At 46.4% G+C, this 27,342-nt stretch overlaps 1 protein-coding gene and 1 long non-coding RNA gene across 4 annotated transcripts; both read right to left on the minus strand.

Moving 5' to 3' along the window:
- Positions 1–19,712: 19,712 nt before the first annotated feature.
- Positions 19,713–20,771, minus strand: LOC123088323 (uncharacterized). Of its 2 annotated transcripts, none has more exons than XR_006441846.1 (3): positions 20,550–20,771; positions 20,239–20,439; positions 19,713–19,772 (listed from the first exon to the last, which is right to left on the minus strand). It is a non-coding gene; the product is annotated as an uncharacterized lncRNA (long non-coding RNA). The 2 variants fall into 2 exon arrangements; XR_006441847.1 differs by having other exon boundaries at positions 20,523–20,723.
- Positions 20,772–23,947: 3,176 nt separating this feature from the next.
- Positions 23,948–27,322, minus strand: LOC123088321 (haloacid dehalogenase-like hydrolase domain-containing protein 3). Of its 2 annotated transcripts, none has more exons than XR_006441845.1 (9): positions 26,999–27,322; positions 25,779–26,052; positions 25,583–25,665; positions 25,375–25,458; positions 25,218–25,293; positions 24,997–25,069; positions 24,721–24,889; positions 24,525–24,618; positions 23,948–24,336 (listed from the first exon to the last, which is right to left on the minus strand). XR_006441845.1 is itself a non-coding variant. In XM_044510512.1 (9 exons), the coding sequence occupies exons 2-9, from the start codon at positions 26,005–26,007 to the stop codon at positions 24,267–24,269; spliced, it is 783 nt and encodes a 260-aa protein (XP_044366447.1). In that variant the 5' UTR covers positions 26,008–26,052; positions 26,999–27,319; the 3' UTR covers positions 23,948–24,266. The 2 variants fall into 2 exon arrangements, 1 of the variants encoding a protein (XP_044366447.1); XM_044510512.1 differs by having other exon boundaries at positions 24,816–24,889; positions 26,999–27,319.
- Positions 27,323–27,342: the final 20 nt, after the last annotated feature.

Below are 27,342 nucleotides of genomic sequence, written 5' to 3' on the forward strand. Positions count from 1 at the left end.
TGTTCTGTGCAGTGACACACATTGCACACTCATCCTCTTAAGCCCGAAATATTCCATGGCCACGTATTTCGACCCGAACCGTAACTCCAAGATAGACTACATAAATGTCAAGAAAGTTCTTGATGATGTTCTCCCCGGCTATGCCAAATCTGGAGGCACCTTCACCAGGGCAATTCGTAAGTACGGCAAGCACACCTTCTCACACAATATGAATTTCTGCTGCGTCAAGCAGCCGCCTGGCGGTCAGAAGGATGCCTAATACGCCCTCCATCACATGCGGGCGATCGTAAGGGACCATCATCAACTTCTGCTACCAGATAGTCTCAAAGATTGGGCCGCGAGGTTGTCGGCAACCCAGGACGCGGACCTCAGACAAGAATTCTTTCGCATCCAGTCGGAGTTTGCGGACATCATCCATCAAGATGTCCTTCATACCTCGGGGCAGTTCTACCTTAGATATCAACCGTCCAACAATGAGATAGATGGAACGCTACAAATGCAGGGTGACAACGACCGTGATTTCATGACCATCACGACAGACGACGGCTTCATCCACGCTCTTGTTTGATGAGTCGAGTCGAAAGAAGTGATGTGTAGTTCTGAAACATTGATTGGCTCATGTTGTAATTAAACTTTAATGGATTCGTATGTCTCTTTGGTTTGGACAGTCATTCAACTTAGATGTAATCGATGCTATTTATTAGTAGGATCATGAATCGTGCTATTAATGTCTTGCTTTTCTCTTCCGATCCTTTTGTTGCATACTTACATATTGCTTATGTATTGTCTGTTGTCTGTTGTTTGGCTTGTGCATAGAGATGTCGTCGTATGTCGTGTACAAGGGTAAGGTTCCCGGAGTCTACGATGACTGGGAGGAGTGTCGGAGACAGGTTCACCGTTTCAGCGGTAACAGTTACAAAGGGTACACCACTAGGGCGGAGGCCGAATCTAGATACGCCCGCTATCTAGCGGGAGAGAGGAGGGAGCGTTGGAGGAACCGGATGAAGACCAGTTTGATCGCGATGATGCTCATCGTGATGATGCAGTTCTCTTTTATGTGATGGTAGTTTAGATGATCGATATCGACTTGTAATGTGAAGACAAACTCGATACTCGCGGTCTTGAGACTTGTAGTGTTTTATCTTTGTTCGATCTTTTGAATTCGGAGACTAATATGATGAATTGTATTCGGAGACTAATCTTCTATTGTATTCGATGAATCTGATGTTGCTGTGTGCTGCTGTCTATATTCTGTCCAATAATATATTTTGTAACATGTGCAAAAATCAGAAAAGCAAAAAAAAACCAAATATTCATACTAATGGCGCATCAAGGTAGAGTGCGCCATTAGTATGCCAAAGGATACTAATGGCGCATCAAGGCAGAGTGCACCATTAGTGTGACAAAGCACATGGTTACATATGGCCCCCCGGAAGGCATACTAATGACGCATGGAGTTACATACTAATGGCGCACCAGTGATGCGCCATTAGTAAAAAATACTAGTGGCGTGCTACTAATGGCGCACTGGTAATGCACCATTAGTAGGCAAAACCAGTGCGCCATTAGTAGACTTTTTTCTAGTAGTGACAGAAGATGCCACGGGAGGGGATGGGATGGTGGGAGGAGGGCGGACCGTAGGAGGGAGAGCGGCTGGCGCTGCCGGACTTGTGGGTGAGCCCGTTGGAGGGCGACAAGGGCGAGCTCCTCCTCGGCTCCAATCCCGTCCCCGAGAAGAGGGGGGGAGGGAGTCGCTGCTGGGCGGGAGGGGATGCTTCAGGGAGGCGGCGCCGGCGTCGCTTTTAGAAGCTCCGGCCGGATGGGCGCCGGCGCAGCGGAGGCTACGAAATACGCTTCTCTGTTCGTTCGCTCGGGGTGGATTTTCTTTTACATACACTCGCTCGGGTGACCCTGTTCGTTCAAAGAAAAAGAAAACAAAGATGAGGTTTTTTTTTCCGGCCCATGTAGCTTTGGTCTTATATGACTTGGCTAGTTTTTGGTGTGTTATTTATTTGTCCGTATTTTATGTGCGCATCTTAACTATGCAGAGGCTGGGTGTATGCTCATTGTGTCTATGCATGCTCTTGACGTTTCATTTCTAGCCAATAGAATTCATCCTTCATCGAAGAAAAAAAATCTTTGAAAACAAGTTATTCCAAATGACACTTGTATATGGCTTGAAAACGCCTTCTTCGTGATTTGAACATCACATGATTTCCTGTTATTAACAAGAAAAGAAAAATTCTAGATGGTTTGTCACTACATACTGAAAACCAGTAGTCCTATAATTTGTTGCTCCATTGTATAATTTGTGGCTCCATTGTAATTAAGGTGTGATTTTCTAACCGAGGGTGAAGGGAAATGTTTTTTTTTCAGAAATCAAAATCAGTTCTTGTTTTTCCAAAAGAGAAGATTGAAATGGCGAGCGCCGTGGGTCGCTGGTATGAAATACAATGAGGTCTCCACCATTTCTTTCGATTAACATACAAACACAGTGTTCATTTTGCGTCTGGTCAATAATATTAATAGCAGTATTAATAACGTGGCTTATCTTCAGAGGCAGAAAAGAGAAGGTGATAAAATTGTTCGACAAGACAACCTGCATCTTTGGTTTCAACTTCTCATCTGCTCTTTGGAGCTCTCTGAACCAGAGTATAATAAGCACGAACTCGAGCATGCAGGGACTAGATTAAATTTCTCCAATCCAATCATATTTAACTCCCAAGGAACAAGAAACCATCCTGGGTGGCCTAGCAACAGCAGTTTTGGTATCGGTAGGTTATCAATTTGAATAGAGAAACACAACTAATTCGTTCAAAACTAACACAAAGTCAGTACAAAGTTGGATCATCTATTTTGGAACGGGGGAGTACACTAGTAGAAAAAGAGGCTTCCATCCAGCCCCATTAGTCGCGAAACTGTAGGAACCGCGACTAATGAAGTCTTTAGTCGCGGTTCGGCAGACGAACCGCGACCAAAGGCTTGGGCCAGGGCGCTCGGTGGCCAGCTGGTGCACGTGAGGGGCTTTAGTCGCGGTTGGGCAGGCCAACCGCGACTAAAGGTGCCCAAAGGCCTTTAGTCGCGGTTGGCCTGGCCAACCGCGACTAAAGCTCCTCCCCTATATATACCAGTTCAGCGCACTCACTTAGCCATTTGGTGCCACTTCTCTTCACAAGGGGGTGTAGGTTTGCTTTTGGTTCCTCTTATGCACACAAGGTGTTTGATGAAATGCCCAACAGCGTGAAACAAACATGATATGAAGTGTTGGAGCCACACTTGAGGTTCCTCCTCGATCGCGGTTAGCAACTTGAACCTTTCATGCATGTGTGTCATTGATAAAATATGCATGTGTGTTGTTCATTGTTTAATTTCTATTGTTTATAGCTAGTTACTTTAACAAATGCATGATGGTTAATTATATATTTTATATTATAATAATGCAGATGAATCGGCAATGGATGTACGGTAACCGACTCTCCCGCGAGTTCACTACGGGTTTGAAAGATTTCCTCGTAGTGGCTAATGCGAACAAGCAGAAGGGTTTTGTTATCTGTCCATGTGTTGACTGTAAGAATCAGAAGGGTTACTCTTCCTCAAGAGAAGTTCACCTGCACCTGCTTCGGCACGGTTTCATGCCAAGCTATAATTGTTGGACCAAGCATGGAGAAAGAGGGGTTATAATGGAAGAAGATGAAGAAGGGGATGATTTCATCGATGAAAGCTATCTTGCTCATTTCGGTGATACTTTCATGGAGGATGCTGAAGGTGAAGGGGAAGGTGAAGGGGCAGGTGAAGGGGAAGGTGAAGGGGAAGGTGAAGGTGAAGGTGAAGAAGAGGCACGTGATGAGACCGTTGATGATCTTGGGCGGACCATTGCTGATGCACGGAGACGCTGCGAAACTGAAAAGGAGAGGGAGAATTTGGATCGCATGTTAGAGGATCACAGAAAGTCGTTGTACCCTGGATGCGATGATGGTCTGAAAAAGCTGGGCTGCACACTGGATTTGCTGAAATGGAAGGCACAGGCAGGTGTAGCTGACTCGGCATTTGAAAACTTGCTGAAAATGTTGAAGAATATGTTTCCAAAGAATAATGAGTTGCCCGCCAGTACGTACGAAGCAAAGAAGGTTGTCTGCCCTCTAGGTTTAGAGGTTCTGAAGATACATGCATGCATCAACGACTGCATCCTCTACCGCGGTGAATACGAGAATTTGAATGAATGCCCGGTATGCACTGCATTGCGTTATAAGATCAGAGGCGATGACCCTGGTGACGATGTTGAGGGCGGGAAACCCAGGAAGAGGGTTCCCGCCAAGGTGATGTGGTATGCTCCTATAATACCACGGTTGAAACGTCTGTTCAGGAACAAAGAGCATGCCAAGTTGTTGCGATGGCACAAAGAGGATCGTAAGTCGGACGGGGAGTTGAGACACACCGCAGATAGAACGCAATGGAGAAAGATCGACAGAGAGTTCAAAGATTTTGCAGCTGACGCAAGGAACATAAGATTTGGTCTAAGTACAGATGGCATGAATCCTTTTGGCGAGCAGAGCTCCAGCCATAGCACCTGGCCCGTGACTCTATGCATCTACAACCTTCCTCCTTGGTTGTGCATGAAGCGGAAGTTCATTATGATGCCAGTGCTCATCCAAGGTCCGAAGCAACCCGGCAACGACATCGATGTGTGCCTAAGGCCATTAGTTGATGAACTTTTACAGTTGTGGGGCAGACCTGGTGTCCGTGTGTGGGATGAGCACAAAAAAGAGGAATTTAACCTACGAGCGTTGCTTTTCGTAACCATCAACGATTGGCCTGCTCTTAGTAACCTTTCGGGACTGTCAAATAAGGGATACAATGCATGCACGCACTGCTTACATGAGACTGAAAGTGTACATTTGCCAAATTGTAAGAAGAACGTGTACCTTGGGCATCATCGATTTCTTCCGAAAATTCATCCAGTAAGAAAGAAAGGCAAGCATTACAACGGCAAGGCAGATCACCGGCCGAAGCCTGCGGAACGCACTGGTGCTGAGGTATTTGATATAGTCAAGGATTTGAAAGTCATCTTTGGAAAGGGTCCTGGCGGACAATCAGTTCCGAAGGGAGCTGACGGGCACGCAGCCATGTGGAAGAAGAAATCTATATTCTGGGAGCTAGAATATTGGAAAGTCCTAGAAGTCCGCTCTGCAATCGACGTGATGCACGTTACGAAGAATATTTGCGTGAACCTCCTAAGCTTCTTGGGCGTGTATGGGAAGACAAATGATACAAAGGAAGCACGGCAGGACCAGCAACGTTTGAAAGACCCTGATGACCGGCATCTGGAATGGTTTCAAGGTCGTGCCAGCTACGCTCTGACCAAAGAAGAGAAGGTCATCTTTTTTGAATGCCTGAGCAGTATGAAGGTCCCGTCTGGATTCTCGTCCAATATAAAGGGAATAATAAACATGGCGGAGAAAAAGTTCCAAAACCTGAAGTCTCACGACTGCCACGTGATTATGATGCAATTGCTTCCGATTGCTTTGAGGGGGCTCCTGCCGGAAAATGTTCGAGTAGCCATTGTGAAGCTATGTGCATTCCTCAATGCAATCTCTCAGAAGGTAATCAATCCAGAAGATCTACCACGGTTACAGAACGATGTGATCCAATGTCTTGTCAGTTTCGAGTTGGTGTTCCCGCCATCCTTCTTCAATATTATGACGCACCTCTTGGTTCACCTAGTCGAAGAGATTTTCATTCTCGGTCCTGTATTTCTACACAATATGTTCCCCTTCGAGAGGTTCATGGGAGTATTAAAGAAATATGTTCGTAACCGTGCTAGGCCAGAAGGAAGCATCGCCAAGGGCTATGGAAATGAGGAGGTAATTGAGTTTTGTGTTGACTTTGTTCCTGACCTTAAGCCGATTGGTCTTCCTCGATCGCGGCACGAGGGGAGACTAAGTGGAAAAGGCACGATCGGAAGGAAATCAACGACATGTATGGACGGCCATTCTCTGACTGAAGCACACCACACTGTACTGACCAATTCCAGCTTGGTGGCTCCGTACTTTGAGAAACACAAGAATATTTTACGCTCGGACAACCCGGGGAAGCCTGAATCCTGGATTGGGAAGGCCCACATGGAGACTTTCGGCAGTTGGTTGAGAAAGCATTTAATGAATGACAATGATGTTGTAGATCAGCTGTACATGTTGGCCAAGACACCATCTTCGACTATAACGACTTTCCAAGGGTACGAGATAAATAGGAATACATTTTACACGATCGCCCAAGATAAAAAGAGCACCAACCAAAACAGTGGTGTCCGCTTTGATGCAGCAACCGAGAATGGGCAAAAGGTCACATATTATGGTTACATAGAGGAGATATGGGAACTTGACTATGGACCCTCCTTTAAGGCCCTTTAGTCGCGGGTCGCCTCCCCAACCGCGACTAAAGGTTACCCTTTAGTCGCGGGTCGCCTCCCCAACCGCGACTAAAGGTTACCCTTTAGTCGCGGGTCGCCTCCCCAACCGCGACTAAAGGGCCCTTTAGTCGCGGGTCGCCTCCCCAACCGCGACTAAAGGGGGGGGGCTATAAATACAACCGCCCGACCCGTCGCCTCCATTTCTGCTCGTCTTCTCTGCCGCACCGAAGGCCTGCCGCCCTCGCCCTCGACGCCGCCCGCCGTCGCCCTCGCCCTCGACGCCGCCCGCCGTCGCCCGCCGCCCCCTCTCGCCCACGTACGGCGCCCGCCGCCCCCTCTCGCCCTCGTACGCCGCCCGCCGGCCTCCCTCGCCCACCGCGCCGCCTCTCGCCCCCGCCCTCAACGCCGCCGGCCGGCCTCGCCGCCCTCAACGCCGCCGGCCGGCCTCGCCGCCCTCAACGCCGCGCCGCCCCCCAATCCATCCTCGGGCCGCCGGCCTCGCCGCCCTCAACTGCTTAGAGAGCGATGATCGAGAGAGAGAGAGAGCAGAGAGAGAGAGAGCAGAGAGCAGAGAGCAGAGAGAGAGAGAGAGAGAGAATTTTTTTTGTTCTTTTTAATTTTAACTAGTTAATTAGTTTAACAAAAACGGTAAATAACTTAAAACTTGATAATTAACAAAAAAAAACCGTAAAATTTGATAATTAACAAAAAAACGTATATACGGAGAGGGGGCGGCGAGGGGGGCGGCGATGCGCGCGGTGTTTTTTTAGGGATCGAGAGGGGACGGCGAGGGTTATAAATGTGTTGTCCTCGCCTCCCTCTCCGTGACGCCGTCGTCTGCCGCCCCGTCTCGCGCTCTACCGCGACACCCTCTCCCACCCCTTCCTCGCCCCCTCCTTTTGCCACCGCCCTTTCGCCACCGCCACCGCCATCGCCCCCCTTCTTCACTTAATTAAGTTGTTTTTACTACATGTTTTCAGGACTGACATAATGGTGGACGATAGAGCTGACCCGATTATGGACAACTATGATCCGGACGGTGAAGCACATATGTTCGGCATCATAAACGGCGATATTCTATATGTGCCGACCGGACAAGAAGAAGATGATATCTCTTCTTATCTGAACCTTGACGGTGAAGATGAAGGGCGCCGTCAGCAAGATGATGCCGAACAAACGTCGATAAACGACGATCTTCAAATGGAAGTAGCAACCACCTCCGGCGCCGAGGTATATATATATACATTGAGCCTCTGGTGATACAAACTAACTGATTTGAATAAATATGTGTGGACTAACGCGCGCGACTCTCTTTCTTATTTTAGCCCTCGGCCGGATCGTCGAAACAATCGAGTACGTCGTCAAAGCGTGGCGCAACCAAGACGATGAAACAAGGAGAAACATGCACCATCGAGGTTGTTGACAGTGCAACCGGCAGGCCGCTGGAGCCCCGCAAGAACGCCACCAAGTTTGTCAACCAATGCGGAGCCATTGTTAGAGACAACGTCTCGATCACCGTCCAGGAGTGGAATAAGCCAAAGAAGGCACGAATTGCTGGTTTCACTTTCGTCGATAAGAGAACAAAAAAAGATTCCTTCAAAAAGCTTATGGAACATTTCGTTCTACCTCCGGAATACAACAAATTCGATGAGGAGGGTAACAAGATTGAGGAAAACAAGGAGAGGAGGAGGCTAGTCAAACAGTTCGCTCTTCATAAGATGGCCGACGCATTCCGGAAATTCAAGCAAAATCTAGCCCATGACTTTGTCAAGCAGAACAAGACTCCGGATTTCAAAGGACAATATGAGAAACTGAAACATGATTGGCCAGAATTTGTGAAGCAAAAGAAATCGGAGCAGTTCATTCAAATATCGAAAAAAAATAAGGAAAATGCGGCTAAGAAGGAGTACAATCATATTATGGGGCCAGGAGGGTATCGCCTTTGGGAGCCTAGGTGGGAGAAGATGGAGAACGAGCTGAGGGCGCGAGGAATCCGTCCAGGTACGGAGGGATGGGACCCAAGGGCCAAAAGCTGGTGGTACAGGCATGGGGGAACGCTGAACCCGGAGACAGGGGACTGTGTTTACCGGGGCAAAATAATTAAACCCACCCAAGCCCTTATTGACGCAATGAGGGATGCTCAAGAGGGGAAGATCAAGTTCAACAGAGAGAACGACGCGCTGACAAAAGCCCTCGGGAATCCTGAACACGGAGGACGTGTACGAGGCATGGGGCACATTCCGTGGAAAATAGGGTTCCCCCAGAACGATGACCCGTACGGTTACAGAAGCCGGAAGAGAAAGATGGATCGGGAAGCAGATGTTGTGGCGCGGTTGGCATCGGAAATGGATGTGATGAAGAAAACCGTGAGTGTACTAGTAGCCGAACGAGATGCGGCTCGGGCGCAGCATGAAGATCATCCAGCGGATCTCAGAAGCCAGCAGCGGAGAAGCAGTGTGGCTTCCACGGAGGCCCCACCGGCTGGTGCAGATGCACCGACGATCGAAATTACTGCACCTGAGCCTCTGGTGGTCGAAATTACTGCACCGGAGCCTCTGGTGGTCAAAATTACTGCACCGGAGCCTCCTCGCTACCCCGTGGACGATATAAAGGAGATGAAAGAATGTCATCTGTATTATCCTATCGGGAACATGTCCGTGAAGGTAGCCATCGGCAGTGCTTTACCATGTTTACCTGGAGCACTCCACCACAACACCCCCATTCAAGATGGCTATGCTCGTGTTACGGTGGAGGACATAGTCCAAGGGTTTGAGGACCTGGAGATTGACATTGCTACACCTGAAGGGGAGAAAAGACTTGGAGATGTCAAGCGCCATTTCATTCTATGGCAAAAGAAGTTTATCAAGTTTCCAGGCGAGGCGCCAAGGACAACAAGTCCACCCCCCTACGGTGGTGGCGGTTCACCTACACCTTCGTCACGTCAGCCGACGCCCCCCAGTCCACAACGTCCGGCGGGTGATCAGACGCCGCCCCCCAGTCCTCGTCCGGCGGGTGATCAGACGCCGCCCCCCAATCCACCTCCGGCAAAGAAGCAGAAGCAGTCCTGGATTATTAACCCGGACCCTTATGTACCTAAGACCACAAAGGTACCGGAGCCATCATTGAAGCCTCTCCCCACAAGGCCTTGGGAACGTAGTGCCGAGGAAACTGCCGCGGCCGCGGCTGCTGATCATGAGAAATGGAAGGCAGACTGCAAGAAGAAAAGAGAGCCCGAGCCCAAGCCAGTATTTTCTGATGAGCAAAAGAAGTGGGCTAAGTCATTTTTGAGCACACCATCCCAAGCCGCGAAGAATCTGCCTGACGACTATGCACGTGAACTTCGTAGGCAGGCACTCATGTTGAAGGAGAAGAAAGAGCGGGCGGAGAACCAGGAGAACAAAGCCTTGGAGGAGGCCGAGAAAACGGAATTAGAAAGTAAAAAAAGCGGGAACCGAGTTGCCCAGCTCGGGGAACAAAGTAAACAATCGATTGCCCCGCTTATAGTGAAAGCCGCCGGTCCGGATGACCCCGATATCATAGCAGCTGCGGCAGCACATGGATTGACTGTAACGAGTGCCAGAGAACAAGCGGCCAACTTAGGTATTACTCTTCGTGAACTGTTAGGCCTTGATGAGGCGCCAGTGAAGGAGGTAGTAATTACATATGTGAAGAATGGGCCTCTCGTCGAGCCTGCGCAGGAACAGGATCTACCTCCACAAATGAAAGGTCTGCTGAAATGGTACAAGGGTTACATAAAAAATAAAAACGCCAAAGAATATATTTATGCGGAAGTTAGATATGAGCATCACTTCAAACATTACTATGTACAAATTCATCTGAGTGAATTGTTCCAGCTTTTCAATCTGCGCGAGCTCGACAAATCTATCATCAGTTGCTACGTTCTGTAAGTGATTTATTTCTACCCCATCTCGTTCATATTGCCTGCACTATATATATGTCCTAACTATATTGTTGTGTCCGCTATTATACATGCAGAATGAAGATTAAGGAATGCAGAGTAAGGAACATCCATAATGTTGGGTTCATTGACCCACACATCGTTAATGGATATGTGTTGGAGCATCACCCCGCCGACATGGAGGCAGACCTTGTGAAACAGGAGACGGAGAAGATTGGATCGGCACAACCAACGTGGTGGCCGGGGAGATGTATTTATAGGGTGCAACTAGGGCACAATATACAGGTAGTTACAGGAGATAATACAGGAGATAAGTATAGATATAAACGGACTCCTAAATACTAACAATATACGGTTTAACATCCCCCCTCAATCTGAACGTCCGTCAAGAAGATTCAGATTGTATCTATTCGAGACAAAGGGCACTTCAGCTAGTGGTTTGGTGAAGATATCAGCCACTTGCTCCTTGGAAGAGATGAACCTTACATCCAACGCCTTGGCTGCAACCCTTTCTCGAACAAAATGAAAATCCACCTCTATATGCTTGGTCCTGGCATGAAACACCGGATTAGCAGACAGGTAAGTGGCACCAAGGTTGTCACACCATAATACTGGAGGCCGAGGCATGAAGACTCCAAGTTCTCCAAGGACAGACTGAATCCAGATGATCTCAGCTGTGCCATTGGCAATGGCCTTGTACTCAGATTCTGTACTAGACCGTGAGACGGTGGCCTGTTTTCTGGAGCTCCAGGAAACAAGATTTGGACCAAGAAAAACTGCAAATCCTCCTGTAGAGCGGCGATCATCACTGCACCCGGCCCAGTCCGCATCAGTGAAGCAACTCAACACCATGGAAGGTGACCGACGAATAGACAGACTCATACCACGAGTATACTTAAGATACCGGAGGATCCTCTTGGCTGCTGAAAAGTGTGCAGTGGTAGGTGCATGCAGAAACTGGCAAACTCTATTCACTGCAAAGGAGATATCCGGCCTAGTCAATGTTAAGTACTGAAGTGCTCCGACTAGGCTGCGATATTGAGTACTGTCATCTTGAGAGAGAGGTGCCCCACTCTCCTTGCTGATCTTCTCACTGGAGGACATGGGAGTAGTGGACACATTACAATGTTCCATGTTAGCTCGATGAAGAATATCACCAATATACTTCTGTTGAGAGAGCACAATCCCTTGAGGCGACGACTTCACCTCAACACCAAGAAAAAAATGCAAGGGGCCCGGATCCTTGAGAGCAAACGTGGCATGAAGATCAGCAAGCAGCTTAGTTGTTGCGGTCGGTGACGAACTTGCCACAATGATGTCATCGACATAAACTAGTATAAACATAGTGACACCACCACGATGAAAAATAAACAGAGAGGTATCTGCTTTGGACGTCACAAAACCAAGTTGAAGCAGACGAGAACTTAACCGAGAATACCAGGCCCTGGGAGCCTGTTTGAGGCCATAGATGGCCTTCCTGAGTTTGCACAAATACCGAGGAGCAGAGGCATCTACAAAACCTGGTGGTTGTCGCATATACACCTGTTCTTGAAGGACTCCATGAAGAAAAGCATTCTGGACATCCAACTGGCGCAAACACCAACCTCGAGAGACAGCAATAGAGAGAACCAGTCTAACTGTGACTGGTTTGACAACTGGGCTGAATGTATCATCATAATCAAGGCCGTAGCGCTGCTTGAACCCTTTGGCAACCAGACGAGCTTTGTGACGATCAACAGTGCCATCAGCTTTGTACTTAACCTTAAAGACCCATTTGTAGTCAATCACATTAGCATGAGGTGGTGGCAGGACAAGTGTCCACGTACCATTGTGATGAAGAGCATCCAGTTCAAACTGCATAGCATCACGCCACTCAGGAGATCCCAGCGCTTCACGAAGATCCCTGGGTTCCCGAGAAGCCAGAAAAGCACGCTTGGACGGATCGTAGTTGACAGTACCATCCGTACGTTGTAGAAGTTTGCGAGTGTTATCATGTGCGCGTGTCACCATTTTATGCGCATGAGATGCAAGAGGCTCTTCCACAGATGATCCGGACGGCGTAGAGGATCCGGACGCGGGAGATGGGGAGGGACACCGATCCTCCTGGGATCCCGCGCCAGCAGCAGATGCGTCAGGGGGATCCAGCGGCGATCCCGAGGAGGGACCGGACAGCACCAGCGCGCCTGTCGCAGGAGAGGGCCGGCCCACGGACTGGCGAGACGACACGTGGGTGGCCGCCAGCGGCGGGTCGGGTCGAGAGGGAGCCGGGCCAGTGGCGGGCCCCACCGCTGAGGGGGACGAGGTGGGCGACGAGCCGACCGGGCTGTCCGCAGTCGCCGCGTGGCCCAATGGGAAACTGCCCACCCCACACGCGTCTGGCGCGTCGCTGGCAGCGGAGGCCGCGCGATCCGAGGGCGGATCTGCTCCGGATCCCGTGCCCGGATCTTCCTGGGACGCCGCCACTGCCGTACCTAGGATCTTCTGCGCCAAGGGAGTCCCTGCATCCAGATTAGAAGGCAAAACAGGTGCAACATAGTTCATTTGGTCATGCGGAAAAAGGAGTATGGTGTGTTCTGCAACGCGAGGTGGTATGGGAGAGGCAGAGGGGTTGGCAAAAGGAAAAACCTTTTCATCAAACGTGACATCCCGAGAGATATAAACACGTGCTGTAGGGAGGTGAAGGCATTTATATCCTTTGTGACGAATGCTATACCCAACAAAAACACATTGATGAGATCGAAAGGCAAGTTTGTGTGTATTGTAGGGGCGCATGTTTGGCCAACAGGCACATCCAAACGTGCGAAGCAACGTGTAATCAGGTTTGGTGGTGAACAATTTTTCCATAGGGCTAAGGTTGCCAATGACACGACTAGGGAGTCGATTAATGAGATAACATGCTGAAAGATAGGCCTCATCCCAAAAGCGTAGTGGCATAGACGCATGTGATAATAGGGAAAGTCCCATGTCAACAATGTGACGGTGCTTCCGTTCGGCGGAACCGTTTTGTTGGTGTGTGTGTGGACAAGAAACATGATGCATGATGCCAAGTTGACGAAAAAATGTGTTGCTAAGCTTCTCGTACTCCCCACCCCAATCAGATTGAACACATAGGATCTTGCGAGATAAGAGGCGTTCAACATGAGCGAGGAAGTCACGAAAAACATCAAACACATCACACTTTCTCTTGAGAAGATAAATCCACACAAATTTACTATAATCATCGATAAATGAGACATAGTACTGGAACCCACCAGATGATGTTTTGGCAGGTCCCCACACATCCGAAAACACGAGTTCTAATGGAAAAGAGGAAACACTTGAAGACCTAGGAAAAGGAAGCTGGTGTGCTTTGCCCTGTTGACATGCATTACACACATGGGTCATAGACCGACTAGTCGAAGCTAGTTTATTGGAAGATAAAATGCGTTGAACGACTTGGGTAGATGGATGGCCGAGCCTTGCGTGCCAATCCTCGGCTGACAATCTAACGGAAGACAGTGCATGATGAGTTGATGGCCGAATGGGATAAAGCCCATTTTCACATTTGCCTTGGAGTAGAACCTTCTTGGTGGTCAAATCCTTCATAAGAAAATGAGTAGGATAATACTTTAGATACGCATGATTATCAACAGCAAGACGATTGACAGAAAGAAGGTTTTTGTCAGCGTTGGGAACATGCAAGATATTGCGAAGCTTAAGGTGTGCAGAGGGAGTAGGAAGAATGGCATGACCACGATGAGCTATGTGCAAACCTGAGCCGTCTGCTGTGTGGATGCGGTCTCGTCCAGGGTATTTCTCCCGAACCGTCAGGCGATCCAGATCGCCCGTGATGTGATCCGTGGCCCCGGTGTCAGTGAACCAAGCCGGATCACCGAGGATGGAGGGAGGGGACGCAGCAGCAAGGCCAGCCATCTTGGACTGGGACGGCTGAAAGGCATGGTTATAGCGCTGACCGCACTCCCAGGCATAGTGCCCCGGACCGCGGCAGAGCTGGCACTGGACACGGTGGTCGCCACGGTCGCCGTAGTCGCCGCGATCACCACCGCGATTGCCACCAAAATCGCCTTGTTGGCGCGATCCACCACCACCGCGGTTCCCGCGATCGCCGCCGCGGGAGTTGTTGTTGTAGCCGCCGCGGTCTCCAGAGTTGCCACGGCCCTTGCCGCGGTAGCTGCCCTTGCCGCGATTGGAGTTGTTGTTGTTGGCGGAGTCGCGGGCGACGTAGTTGACGGAGGAGCCGCCATGCTGCAGATGAAGACGGGCAGCGTTGTATTCGCGGCGCCTGTCGAAGGAGATCGCGTGGGAGTAGAACTCACCAAGCGTCATGCCCTCGGGACGAGTGGTGTACGCAGTGATGAGGGGCTCGTAGTCGTTGTCGAGGCCCGTGATGACGGCGGTGATGATGTCCTCGTCGCGCATGGGACGGCCGACGGCTGCAAGCTGGTCGGCGTTGGCGCGGATCTTGGCGAAGTAGTCCGCCATGGAGAGAGTTCCTTTCCTGAAGACCGCCATGTCCATCTTGATCTGGACGATGCTGGCGCGGCAATGGATGGTGTACATCTCTTCGACGTGTGACCAGATGGCACGAGAGGTCTCCAGCTGATGGACTTGCTGCAGCACCTCATCAGAAATAGTGGCAAGAAGGTAGCTGAGGACAATCTGATCCTGGCGGAACCAGGTTGCATACTCCGGATTGGGGGCACGCACTCCCTTGTCATCGGGATCCAGGAACTTGGAGGGAGGTTGCGTGGTGCCATCGACATAGCCCGTGGCGCCAGCGATGCGGAGAGGAGGAAGAACTTGTGCCTTCCAGATGAGAAAGTTGGAGGTGGTTAACTTGGCGGTGATGAGGCTGGCAGAGGGAGAGGGAACGGCGGACGCCGGCGGCCCATTGAAGGCGGCGGGCAGGGAGAGCGTGGTGAGGGCGGCGGAGGAGGAAGCGGAAGCCGTAGGGGAGCCCATGATGCAATCACGCGGGGAGGCCTGATACCATGTGAAACAGGAGACGGAGAAGATTGGATCGGCACAACCAACGTGGTGGCCGGGGAGATGTATTTATAGGGTGCAACTAGGGCACAATATACAGGTAGTTACAGGAGATAATACAGGAGATAAGTATAGATATAAACGGACTCCTAAATACTAACAATATACGGTTTAACAGACCTGTGGCAGTTTCTTACAAAGCAGGAACTCAAAAGTGATATTCTATTTCCTTACCATTTTGGGTGAGTGTTTCTGTCTTGAGCACATTCTCTTTTGTTTACTCCATGCATGGTATGTGGCCGGCTAATCGATGAGTTATGCATGACGTACTGTGCATGTATCGTGTCCGCAGGTTCCACTGGATTCTGCTAGTAATTAAAGTTGACACCTCAGAATGTCTCGTCCACGACTCTCTGAATAAGGATCCAAAGCTTTGGGTCGACATGAGAAGAATGCTGCAGAAGTAATTATTTTCATTCATTTGCGCTCTATATCGATCGGCCTATTTCGTTCATTTCCTAATATCAAGTAACTAATAACTCTCTTGTTCATTTAATTTTCTTTGCCTCGTAGGGTTTGGAGACGGTTCGTAGATACAAAGGTCGGTGAATTCAAAAAAGAGCTAGACTTCAAAAGGGCAAAGGCTAAGAATGGTGAGGATATTCAGCCAGCGGGGACCAATCTATGTGCATACTATGTCTGTGAGATGATCCGGAGATACACCTCTGAGCGGGTTCCGAGTGATACCAATGCTCAGAGGAATAACCTCCGGATGATGCTTAGTCCAGAAGCTCGCTTCCGACCACTTCAAGAGGAACTAGCTGGATGGTTCAGGAGGGAAGTCCTCCATCCTAAAGGAGAACACCATTACGAGGACGTAGAACTTTATATGCATTAAATTATGTATGGAAACTTGTTCAAAATTGTATATGGTCATCCGATGATATTGAATATATATTGTATATTCCTCTTGAATTCTTTTTGGTTCTAATTTCAAATTTGTTTGAAATTGTACATTCATATGCATGTATGTAGTACCGTAGAATATGTGAAACTCCTTCAAAATTAAAATAAAGCACAAAAAAAATAAAACAATACATATTAAACAGAAAACAGGTTTAAGGGGGGGGGCTAAAACCCTAAACCTGCGGCGGCCTTTAGTCGCGGTTGGCCAGAAGAACCGCGACTAAAGGTCCTCCGCCCCGACGGCCACCTGGCGCCCACGTGGACGGGCCTTTAGTCGCGGTTCTTAAGCAACCGCGACTAAAGGGTGGGGCCTTTAGTCGCGCCCGTTCGGTCGCGGTTGCGCAACCGCGACTAATGGCAGTTGCGAACCGCGACCAAAGGCCCTTTTTCCACCAGTGGTAGAAACTCTTGTGTTTTGGGACAGAGAGAGTAAAAGTCTAAAAGAGCATGTACATCAAAACAGGCCCTACATGCGATTGTTATTATTTACAATAATAGTACATGCAGCTTACAGCAACACGTACACAACACAATTACAAACTACTACCTCTGTCCGTAATATAATATAAGAGTGTTTTTTTTTTGCATTATGGGATGGAGGGAGTAGTAGACACGCTCCAGAAGAGCAGAGGAATTATGGCAGATAGACTTTAATTTGCAGCTTAATAAGGAAGTAAGGCGCTTCAAACGTCTAGGAATTTTCCTTGAAAACTTGAAGGCAGTTGTCTGAAGAATTTTTGTAAACTAGATTTCATGCTACTGTCCTCCCAAACGAATTCAGGCATATTGTTGTAATACTTTGTAAGGTCATTGAGAATAATTAATAAAGTGGTTGTATGCATCTCCCAGATGCAGAGGCCAGGGGTCATCCTCCTTTTCTAAAAAAAACCTCCTGCAAACCACATCAATCACTACAGAGCTGCTAAAGGGGTGCAGAGCAAAGGAGTAGATCCAGACATATACAAGATACTCAAAGCCCAATAGGCCCAATTTAATAGCATACATGTGAATTTGTTACCGGAGCAGCGGCCAGCCCGTGTAGCATTTTCTGTGAAACGAAAGCCCAGGTGGGACTGGAAAGAAATTCAACGGCCAGAAATGCATAGAGCTCCAAATTCAATGGACGAAAATGCTGATGGCTAAGAGGGATGGAACAATGTGCGGTTATAATGCTTCTAAATATCGATGCAAAAAATGTTATATAGTACACATGACTACAAGAGAAGAAAAAAAATATTATATTTATGAATAAAATATAGATCATTATGCCTATGTGATTATATAAAAATAAATCTAACCACATATATAAAGTCTTAATCGAATTGGGATGTTACCGATTTTCTTATATAATGTGTAATTTCGTGTCGAAAAAGAAGACATCGCCTACCCCGCGTAACCGCAACCCACTATTTAATTTACATGCCTGCAGCCACTCCGCCCGATGGACGACTGTATTTTTCATTTTTAACTTATGTTGCATCTGTATTTGTGCCTTTGTCGTAGGCTTGATAGTTAGAAATAACATTAATAATAAAATTTCATTTTAAGAATTATGAGTTGAAAATTATTGTCATATATGCTTATGTGTTCTCTTTTTAAAAGCATTGATATCAAAAAATAATAACTTTAATACACGTTCGGCCCAAATAAATAACATTGTTTATACTAAACTTTAACACTTGTTTATAAATTATTATTTTACAACTTAAAATCATGGCTAATTATTATAATAAATTTAAGATTTACATTGTAATAAAATTTGTATTTCTCAATAAAGTACACATTAAAACATATTTATATCAATTCCACTTAAATGTGATTAAATAAGAAATGTCACAATTTAATGTCTTTTTGGATTAAATTGTGAATACTACATTAATATAGCGTGTGTAAGTGTCATTAAATATCTTAATTAATATTTTAATGTGTGCGGCATAAAAAATATATATCTTGATAGTGGACTTTATGATTACATATATGCAAATGGAAAAATCTGGACAATACAAGATATTTATGAGGAGTCACTCTGGACACGAGCCGGCTCGGTCTAGTTTCGAACCGAGCTAGGCTTTTGGATCGCTTGCGAACGACCTGACTCGAACAGGACCTGCCGCTGAACGGTCCAATTCTTGTCCCGGCTCAGCTGGGCTTCGACTCGATCGGCTCGTGAGCTGACAATACCTAAATGTAGCGACCCGATCCCAATGGATCGAAGTCTCTGTGCTTAAGTGTCATTCCTGGATCGGTATGCTGACACACACGGTACTCAAGTAATTATAACATGGTTCAATCACACACTTTATTACATCGAGCTCCTCAAAAGAGTATTTATTACAATAATATGGCTGAAGGTCATCTAAATAAAATAACTGCGGAAGCTTCGAAGGTAAATGAGTCAATCAGCTCCACGACAAAACTAAGTCCAGAACAACGACCTGTCGCACCTTACTCTTCATCTGAAAGATCTGCAACATGAAACGTTGCAACCACAAAGGGTCAATACATTGAATGTATTGGCAAGTCACACCCCAAGTATGAAAGCAGACCTATCATCTACATGCAAGGATATATCAAGTGGAAAGCTCTAAGGTTTATTTTGCATAAAGTCAATTTTGACTTGCTTCTACTCACTAGCCAAGTTTTATTTATTTTCACTTTAATTAACCCATTTGTTAAATTGGATCGGCTCCAATTTAACCCACCTATGAGAACCTCCGAGGATCATAGGTTCCAAGTTGTTATTTCCATGAGAGCACCCGGGGATCATGGTTTAATTAAACCCACATCAAATTAATTATTTGTGATGAGAAGATCTTCCAGAGGTTTCAAGTCCAGTTGCTCAAAGTTGTCTGTAACCGGGTAGATGGCTAATCATGATTAGTTTGTACACTCCGCAGAGGTTTGCACACTTTTCCCCACAAGAATCGATCCCTCCCTTCACGTCCTCGCACTTCTTGGTGTTTGAGAACGTACGGGATGAACGAAACATGGTCTAAGTTCCTCTGGGCCACTGCCGGTGCCCATAATCCTACCGTCCTTCTACATCTCGTAGCACCGTCCGGACAGAGTCACAACTAGGGTTAACCAAGCCAGAGCCCATAATGGAAGCTACTTGATATGAAACCAAGAAAATACAATACATGTAAGATGTTAATGTAGTCATTTCTTAAGTTCTATCACTACTTTAATGATCACACGGTACCCACTTAATGATTACACGGTACCCAATGCACGTCTACCATAACGTGGATAAGGCAAAGACTATCATCCACGTCTACCATAACGTGGATAAGGCAAAGACTATCGGGACTAGGCTAAACATATGGCTATCCTATCTGGGTTTAACATAGCATAATACTCCTACACATGCATACTACTCTGTTGACTACATGCATAATAAAAACATAGGATGGGTATGATCAAAGTACAACTTGCCTTGTTGACGATCGTTAAACTCTAGGGATTCGTAGTAGCAAGCTTTGCACTCCGGATGATCTAACAAAACAAACATTGACACACATAACCAATCAAGCAAAGAATCAAAAATAAAACGAAGAGAGAGACTTCGAGAAAACTCCAAAAACAACCAAATAAAGCTTCTATACAGAACATGTTTTTAACAGTAGCAAAATTGTGGGATTTTTATGAAACCGTAGCAAAAAGAATCAACTAAATCGGATCTATAGATTAAATCTGAAGAAAAACAAAACGTACGGAAACTGGGCCTAACGGGATGGGCGATCTGAAACTATGAAATGCTCGGGCGAAACTTAACAAAACGTACATGTGCGTCTTTTATAGAATATAACTGATCAGCTGGTTTGATCTGAACCGTACTAAACCGCTAAAAAACCATAACTAAAACTGATCTAATGAAAACAAAATGGTCTACTAAACAGATATAAAAAGCAATCTGTTAAACCGTTGTTTTTACTGAACTAAGATGTGCTCGTGGACTTACAGAAAAGAATGAGGTGTTGGGGCGGCTTTGGTTCGATCGGTGGGGCAGCGGCTCCGACGATCTTCGGCGTGGCGGTGGAGTCTAGGGGATGAGGCGGAGTGTTGCGGTCCCAGGGCTGGCGGCAGAGTGTATTGGGGACGTCAGACGGCTGCGGGGAGAGGTGACGAAGATCGGTGCTCCACGTGCTCCGGCGAAGACGACCTAGTTGGTGCGGCGGTTGTAGATAAAGATGGATCACAAGACCTTGTCGAAACGGTTGTAGGGATTGAGAGAAGTCTACGTACAAAAGAAGAAGACTTGGGATGGCTCACCGGCGTCGGAATCCAGCGATGAACTATAGCTTCTGCGGTCAGATTGGAACGGCGAGGACGTGTTGTAGAGGTGGACTTGGCGAGGGGTTTCGAGGGGAATCGGAAGCGGAGGGTCGTCGCTATTTATAGGACATGATTCCTTGGAGAAGGGGTTGACTCGGGATAGGGATCCCATGAAGTTCGGACGCGGCGGCGGCGTCGTGCGCGAGCTGGACTCTGTTCCGTTTCGTGAAGGGGAAGAAGAAGGTACGTAGGGCCCTGGCGCCAGGGAAACAGAGGGAGTCAACGATAGAGGGAGGGAGTCACGTGCGAGCGAACGGGCTTCGAGCGCGGGGCGCTCGCCCTCTTTTTTTTTTGGAAAACGTGGGCGCTGGGGCTGTTGGCCTCTGGTCGCTAGCCTGTGCTGGGGGCTGGGCGAGCCTGGCCGCTGCTGGGCTGGGCCGGTTGGCCTGCCCCGGTGCCTTTCTCTTTTTTTTAGAAAACAAACGTTTTCTGTTTTTTTTTGACAGAACAGTAAGAACACCCAAAAAAATGAAAATAAAATTTAAGAATTCCCAGAAAATTCACATGATTATATGGTTTTATGTATGACCCTGTGAAATTTTATCAGACCTAAAATGCAAATATTAAAAATAAACCTGTTTGCATGCTAATAAAATTTGCATCAAAATAATTAGCAAATAAAACCCAATAAATATGATTTGTTTTCAAATTCAATTTTCAGTATTTCTCTTCTGTTTTTGAAGAAGTCCTTTTATCTTCTCTCTTTATTTTACTTTTGAAATAATGGAAACGGATTTTGGTGAAACCAAATTTGATCCAAATTCCCAACTTCGAAATTTTCAAAATGGTTTTGGGGAAAACTTCCAATTCTCTCCTTAGGTCCTTGAGTTGCTCAAAGTCCCTTGGATCTGATTCAAATGAAAGTCAACGGGGCAAAAAATGCATAAATCATGGATGCATATGAATGATCTAATTATTAACATCCAAATTGAAAATTGGTATGTTACACTAAACTTACTACGACTCCATTTTAGTGCAAAGTACCGTTTGACTTCCTTATAGCGCCTTTTTGGTAATATGCAAAAAAATGGAAAAACAATATGTATGAGGCAAAAATTAAACATGTGGCGCTCTATGTTGCAAAAGAGGGTCAAATTGGTGAAAAATAAGAAAATTTTGCTAACAAGCATGTAGGATGGATTAAATATGACATATGAAAAAAATGAACAACATTTCCTTTCGATTTTTAGACCGTTCAGCGGCCGGACATGTCCGAGTCATAACTAGCTAGCTTTAGATGTTAACTCTAGTGTTAACTATTTGCCCATTGACAAGTGTTTTATTCTTCTCACAAAAAAAAGTGTTTTATTCTGGTTACCACATTCTTGTGGAGTTAGGTACAATTGTTTAAGTAAACTTGAGCAGCCGAATCTGGCAAGAAAGCCTGTTAAGGATTCAAACTCGTTTGACTGACGAGAGAGTTTGGTATTACGCCTCTCATTCTCTGTGCCTCATTCTTATATGATCAAAATACGTTTAGTACGCTAATTCAGGTGGGAGTGGCAGTCTTACTATGGTCATTTTGGCTATGTAGAAATGATGGTGTCTTTAATGGCAAAATCTCTTCTCATATGCACGTTATTTAACGTTGTTCGTATGTGTTCTACGCTACACTAAACGGAATATCTATCGTTATTCAAGACGGTGTGTATGTGGTTGGAGCGGGTTGCCAGGGAGGTTTTTACCCAACATGAATGTTAGCATATCTCCAGGTCGGCCTACCTTCTGAATCGACATAGGCATTGTTTCTGTCTCATATGACTTTATTGTTGCCAGCTTGTCATTTTTATTTACTTTGCCAGACTTTTGTTTTGTGGTTGTGTGCAGCTTGGCCATGCAAAGGCCGGGCGTATCTTTATGATTTATATGTGTTTGATGCTACATTTTGAGATAATAAAAGCGCCCTTTGTCGAAAAACTTACTTATATGATGAAACCATCATACTTGAAAGTTGAAACAGAGGCATTTTGCAAGCGTGGATCTGGTTTGCATTGGTGGCATCTTCATAATGCACAAAGGAGATGGGGTCCCTGATTCATTTGAGATGGTCCAAATCATGATGTCTTTCGCTACTTCAACTCGTAAACATATGTTCGGGTTAAGAATTGACGTAATCACAATCCATCTTTCAGTGTTCTCAAATAAGTCTCGTATTCAAGATATGATATATGTACTCATATAGAGAGTGTGGTTATTAGCACACGGTAGATGTGGTTAGCAAGCTCCAAATTTACAGAGTGTGCAATTATTTTATTGCTTAGGATGATCACAATGAGAGCATCATAGGTAGTATCGTACATGCCAACTAAGCATTTTTTGCTTATGTAGCTCACAATTAAATTGAAAAAAAGAGGGTTGAGTATTATAATATGATATTGTATCATATTAAATGATGTACTAGTATGTGCCGTGTATGGCAATAAATGTGACTACCATGATGCATTGTAGAGTTAGTATCATACAGTAGTATCATATGCATGGTAGGAGGATTCATGGTTCTCGGGTGCCAGACACCCATATATGAATATAGCATTAAAAACATATTAGAAAGTTTAAAACAATTTTGAAAATTTGGGATATGAAAGATGGGTGCCCGTGTACACCCATATTCAGTTTCGAGCGTAATGGGTGCCCGTGGTAATGTCAGTAAAAAGAAAAAAAATCATATGATATAGAAAAAAATTAGATGTATCGTATGTTGAACCATAATTCCAGCACTGTGGATACCACCGGCACCCATTCCCCACAAAAATGAACACGGGTGTACAACGGACACCTAGGTATGATATCCCAAAGTTTCAGATTTTTTTTTGTTTTGAAAAAATAGATAAGGGCCAAAATTAATAAGAAGTGCTTTTTTTACACTTATTTATTAATAAGAACATACCAATGTTGAACCAACTTTTTAAAAATAGATAAGGACACCTAGGTATGATATCCCAATTTTGAACCAACTTCTTAAGAATGTCAAAAGATGACGGACTTTGGTTGGAAGACAAAGCCAGGGACATCTTCCCTGCTGATGCCGATGCTATATATCTTGTGCGTAAAACCACGACGTCAGGGCTGTGTTGGCATCTGGTCTATATAATGTTTGTCCTCCCTGCGTATAGAATGATGGTGCAAAATATTGCTGCTGATGTTTAGGCACCCAGGAGCACAGATGGCGATCATGGAGATCTTCCAAAGTCTCCGTGGAAACCAAATGTAGCCCCTAAAATTCTGTGCGGCCTCAAGCAATTGCCTTGAGTCTCTTACTCTTGTCTTGTGATGGACGTCGCATGGTTTCATCTCAGCCAGCAAAACATTTGTGGCTGTCGATATGACATACTTGGTCAGTCTTGACAACACTAGCATGCATACATACATACATCAACTTGGCGAAAACGAAAAAGTCAGTCCATCAACGTGTCCAAATTAGTCTAATATATGCGCGACGATCACAGGACGGGGCGATGATGAAGATGATCATCAGGGCCGGAAAGTATTTGCACATGTACCATGCGTAGCATTCTTCTTCTTAGCACTTATTACAAGGACGCCAACAGAACGTGCGGAGAAACAGATATATTTGGCGAAATCAAAACTGTTATTAGGGCCCCTTAGCAATCAAATGAGCGAATCAGGCAAACAGAAACAATGCCCTGCGCTCGCTCATCGTGAGCCTTTTGCTACAATCCTGCGTTGTATCTCAGAAAATTCCTTCACATCTTCTCCCCACAGCCTAAAAATGATCGACATCAGTAATAATCAGTCAGTCAGCCAGTCAGCCACCAAACCAGATATTCAATACTCTTTTTTTATCCTTTTCTTTTTGTCCCAATAAATTAATAATACCCGATACTATTGAAAGTTTGAAACACGATGTCTGCACGGGGAAGAAACCACAATGTACAAAAGAAAATTGCATACCAGCACTCGAGTCCAATAGCGTTAGCACCCGCCCTGTCTGCAGTTTCATCATCTCCTACGTGTACTGCATTTCTGGCTTCCACACCAATTTGTTCTGCCACACAGGAATAATAAGAGAACTAGTTACATAAATTAGTTCTAATAAGCACACTGTGAACCGAAGCTTCTTGTTTGTGGGTGTCGCTCAAAGCATTACCTTCAGCACAACCGTGTATCCAGAATCAGGCTTACTATTGTTACACTTCAATACGTATATAAAACTTAGCTTGAACAGATTAAACTCTGCAATACCTAATGCTATTTTGAAGATCTCTGGAGCAGGTTTCTCATATCCAACCTCCGATGATACAACAATGGCATCAAACCTGGACAACCCAAGAACATTTAGCACATGGCAATTACTCACAGGAAAACAAAACCAATCATAATGAACCAAGATCAAGGTATTTCGACAGTAGTGGTGAGCACTTACATATGTGAGACATTGAGATCCTTGAGCAATTTCCTTAGCCGTGTGTCGAAGTTAGATACGACAGCTAGCTTAACTGAAACCAAGACATTATTATTAACATGAGCCATCTGTACAGATTAATTAGGGTCATACAAGAGCCTCAATGGAGATTTAAAAATCAACTTAAAGCAAACTACTGAATATCATAAAGCAAAAACAAGAAGATACATGGGATGTATGACCTCCAGCATCTTTTAAATCACGCAGTGTTCTGTAAGCTCCACCAGGCAGACGCCATGCATCTCCATGTGCATAGTACTAGCAGATAAGAACAATAGATTGTTAGCTACATTATACAAGCAGCAGAGTCCAGAATAAGCAACGCCGGTCTTGAGATACCTGGTACACTTCTTCGAAATAATTACTGTTTGTGCAGTCAGTTGCTTCCGCGACGACAATCCTCCAGAATGGTCGCCCATCACCCTAGCATGACAAGCCAGTCCAGCATATCATCCCCTCAACAACAATCAAGCCACAGTTGTGCAGTCTACTACATATGCAGCATTGCTATTTTGTTATGCAATTATATTCCGCCCACGGGGGTTACCTGGTACCTGAGCGTCTTGGGCCATGGCGCCGAGAAAGCCCGCTTGAATCCCTCCATGATGTACTTTTCGGACTTCATCACACCTGGAGAAGAACGGCAAACAGTACAGGTACTTAGTGCACACCATGTGTCCAATGAAATGGCCGAGCGAGACACGCGCGGAAACAAAGACGGTTTTTCTGGGGGATGTCCGAACCATATGGACGGCCGAGGGTGGCGTACGTCTCGGCGACCGGCTGCGCTAACTGCAGCAGCGTGCCACCGGCGTCGAGCAGCAGCCCACCATACGCCGGTGGTGGCCCCTGGCCCCCACCCCCCGCGGCTTTGCGCACACGACGCATGCGGGAGGAGGAGAAGGAGTGTCGGAGGGCGGTCTCCGGTTGCCGCCCGAGCAGGAGGGGGCAGCGCATCAACGTGGCAGGCATCGCAAGAAGCTCTCGCCGGCGAGACGAAGGTTGTGTTTGGCTGAGCTGTGAATTCCAAGAAATCTGATGTGAGCTGATAACTGTGGGAAAGCTAGAAGTTGTTTGGCTGAGACAACTGTGAAAGTATAGATTTGGTAGGAATTGTCTGCAGTACCACTAAGGCGTGAAAGACTGTTTAGATGCTAATCAACCATAAAGCAGTAAACTGTACACCAATTGACATTTCAATGATCATTTTGAAAATAAATAAATAAATAAGCATGAAAATATACAGTTTATTTCAACAACTATTTTTAAGACATGGATCACGCAAAATACATATGATTCACATGATGATGCCCCCCATATCATCATGGCATAGCTGACATATCTTCCTCTCGCACAACAAGCATCAGCTATTCTAGTATATTACCACTCACAAAACTAGAGCATAAGAAACGTTAAACAGGGGAGACGAACATGATAATGATAAAAATTGAAAAATATAACTGCTAGTCACAGAACTTGCTGAACTTTCTTTCAGCAGCATCATTCTGACAATAAGCGACAAATCGTAATCGGAGAAGGCTGTAAGAAACAGATATCTTATTCAGAGCCACACAAATTTGCACAGGCTTGTTCAAATTTTGTATTTTGTCTCTGCACAGGTATCTTATACTGTACTGAACAACACAGGAGCATCATCCGTGTAACAACCACGAAATTCATCTGCAAGCTGCAGTGATAAGAACAATGCAATGTTGTGGATCTATCCTGGTGAGTGGTGACCCATGCCATCCAGCCATGCTAAACAATACGGAGTCTAGCAATTCGAATATGTACTGTATGTTAAAAGTTTTTTTTTCTGTACTACTAGGTCGAACACTGTAATTCACTGGCATTTACTACTCACAAACAACCCCATCAGTAAAAATCATCAGGCCAAGAAAAGTAAGAAGATAACAGAGCATGCCGCGGGAGGGGAGGGAGGGAGGGAGGGAGGAGGGCGGACCGGAGGAGGGGAGGGAGGAGCGGCTGGCGCTGCCGGGCCTGTGGGCGAGGCCGTTGGAGCGGGAGCTGCTGGGCGACAAGGGCAGGCTCCTCCTCGGCCCCAATCCAGTCACCGAGAAGAGGGATGTGGGAGGGAGCGCGCGGCGGCGTGGCTCCGGGCGGCGGATTTGGGCGGGGCGGTTGCTCCGGGGAGGGAGTCGCTGCTGGGCGGGCGGGGAGGCAGGCGGCGTCGCTGGTAGAGGCTCCGGCCGGATGGGCGGCGGAGGCTACGAGAGCCTACGGACCCTCCTCTGTTCGTTCGCTTTTTTTTTATTTTGTTACATTACATTCGCTCGGGATGCCCTG

Source organism: Triticum aestivum, chromosome 4A (genome assembly GCF_018294505.1).
Source record: "Triticum aestivum cultivar Chinese Spring chromosome 4A, IWGSC CS RefSeq v2.1, whole genome shotgun sequence".
Classification (NCBI taxonomy): Eukaryota; Viridiplantae; Streptophyta; class Magnoliopsida; order Poales; family Poaceae; genus Triticum; species Triticum aestivum.

Coding starts and splice junctions, on each gene's coding strand:
- LOC123088321 (XM_044510512.1), bottom strand. CDS start 26,007: ATGCCTGCCACGTTGATGCGCTGCCCCCTCCTGCTCGGGCGGCAACCG. Junction 25,070..25,217: donor TGATTTAAAAGATGCTGGAG/GTCATACATCCC, acceptor TCTTGGTTTCAG/TTAAGCTAGCTGTCGTATCT. Junction 24,619..24,815: donor GATCTTCAAAATAGCATTAG/GTATTGCAGAGT, acceptor CCTGTGTGGCAG/AACAAATTGGTGTGGAAGCC.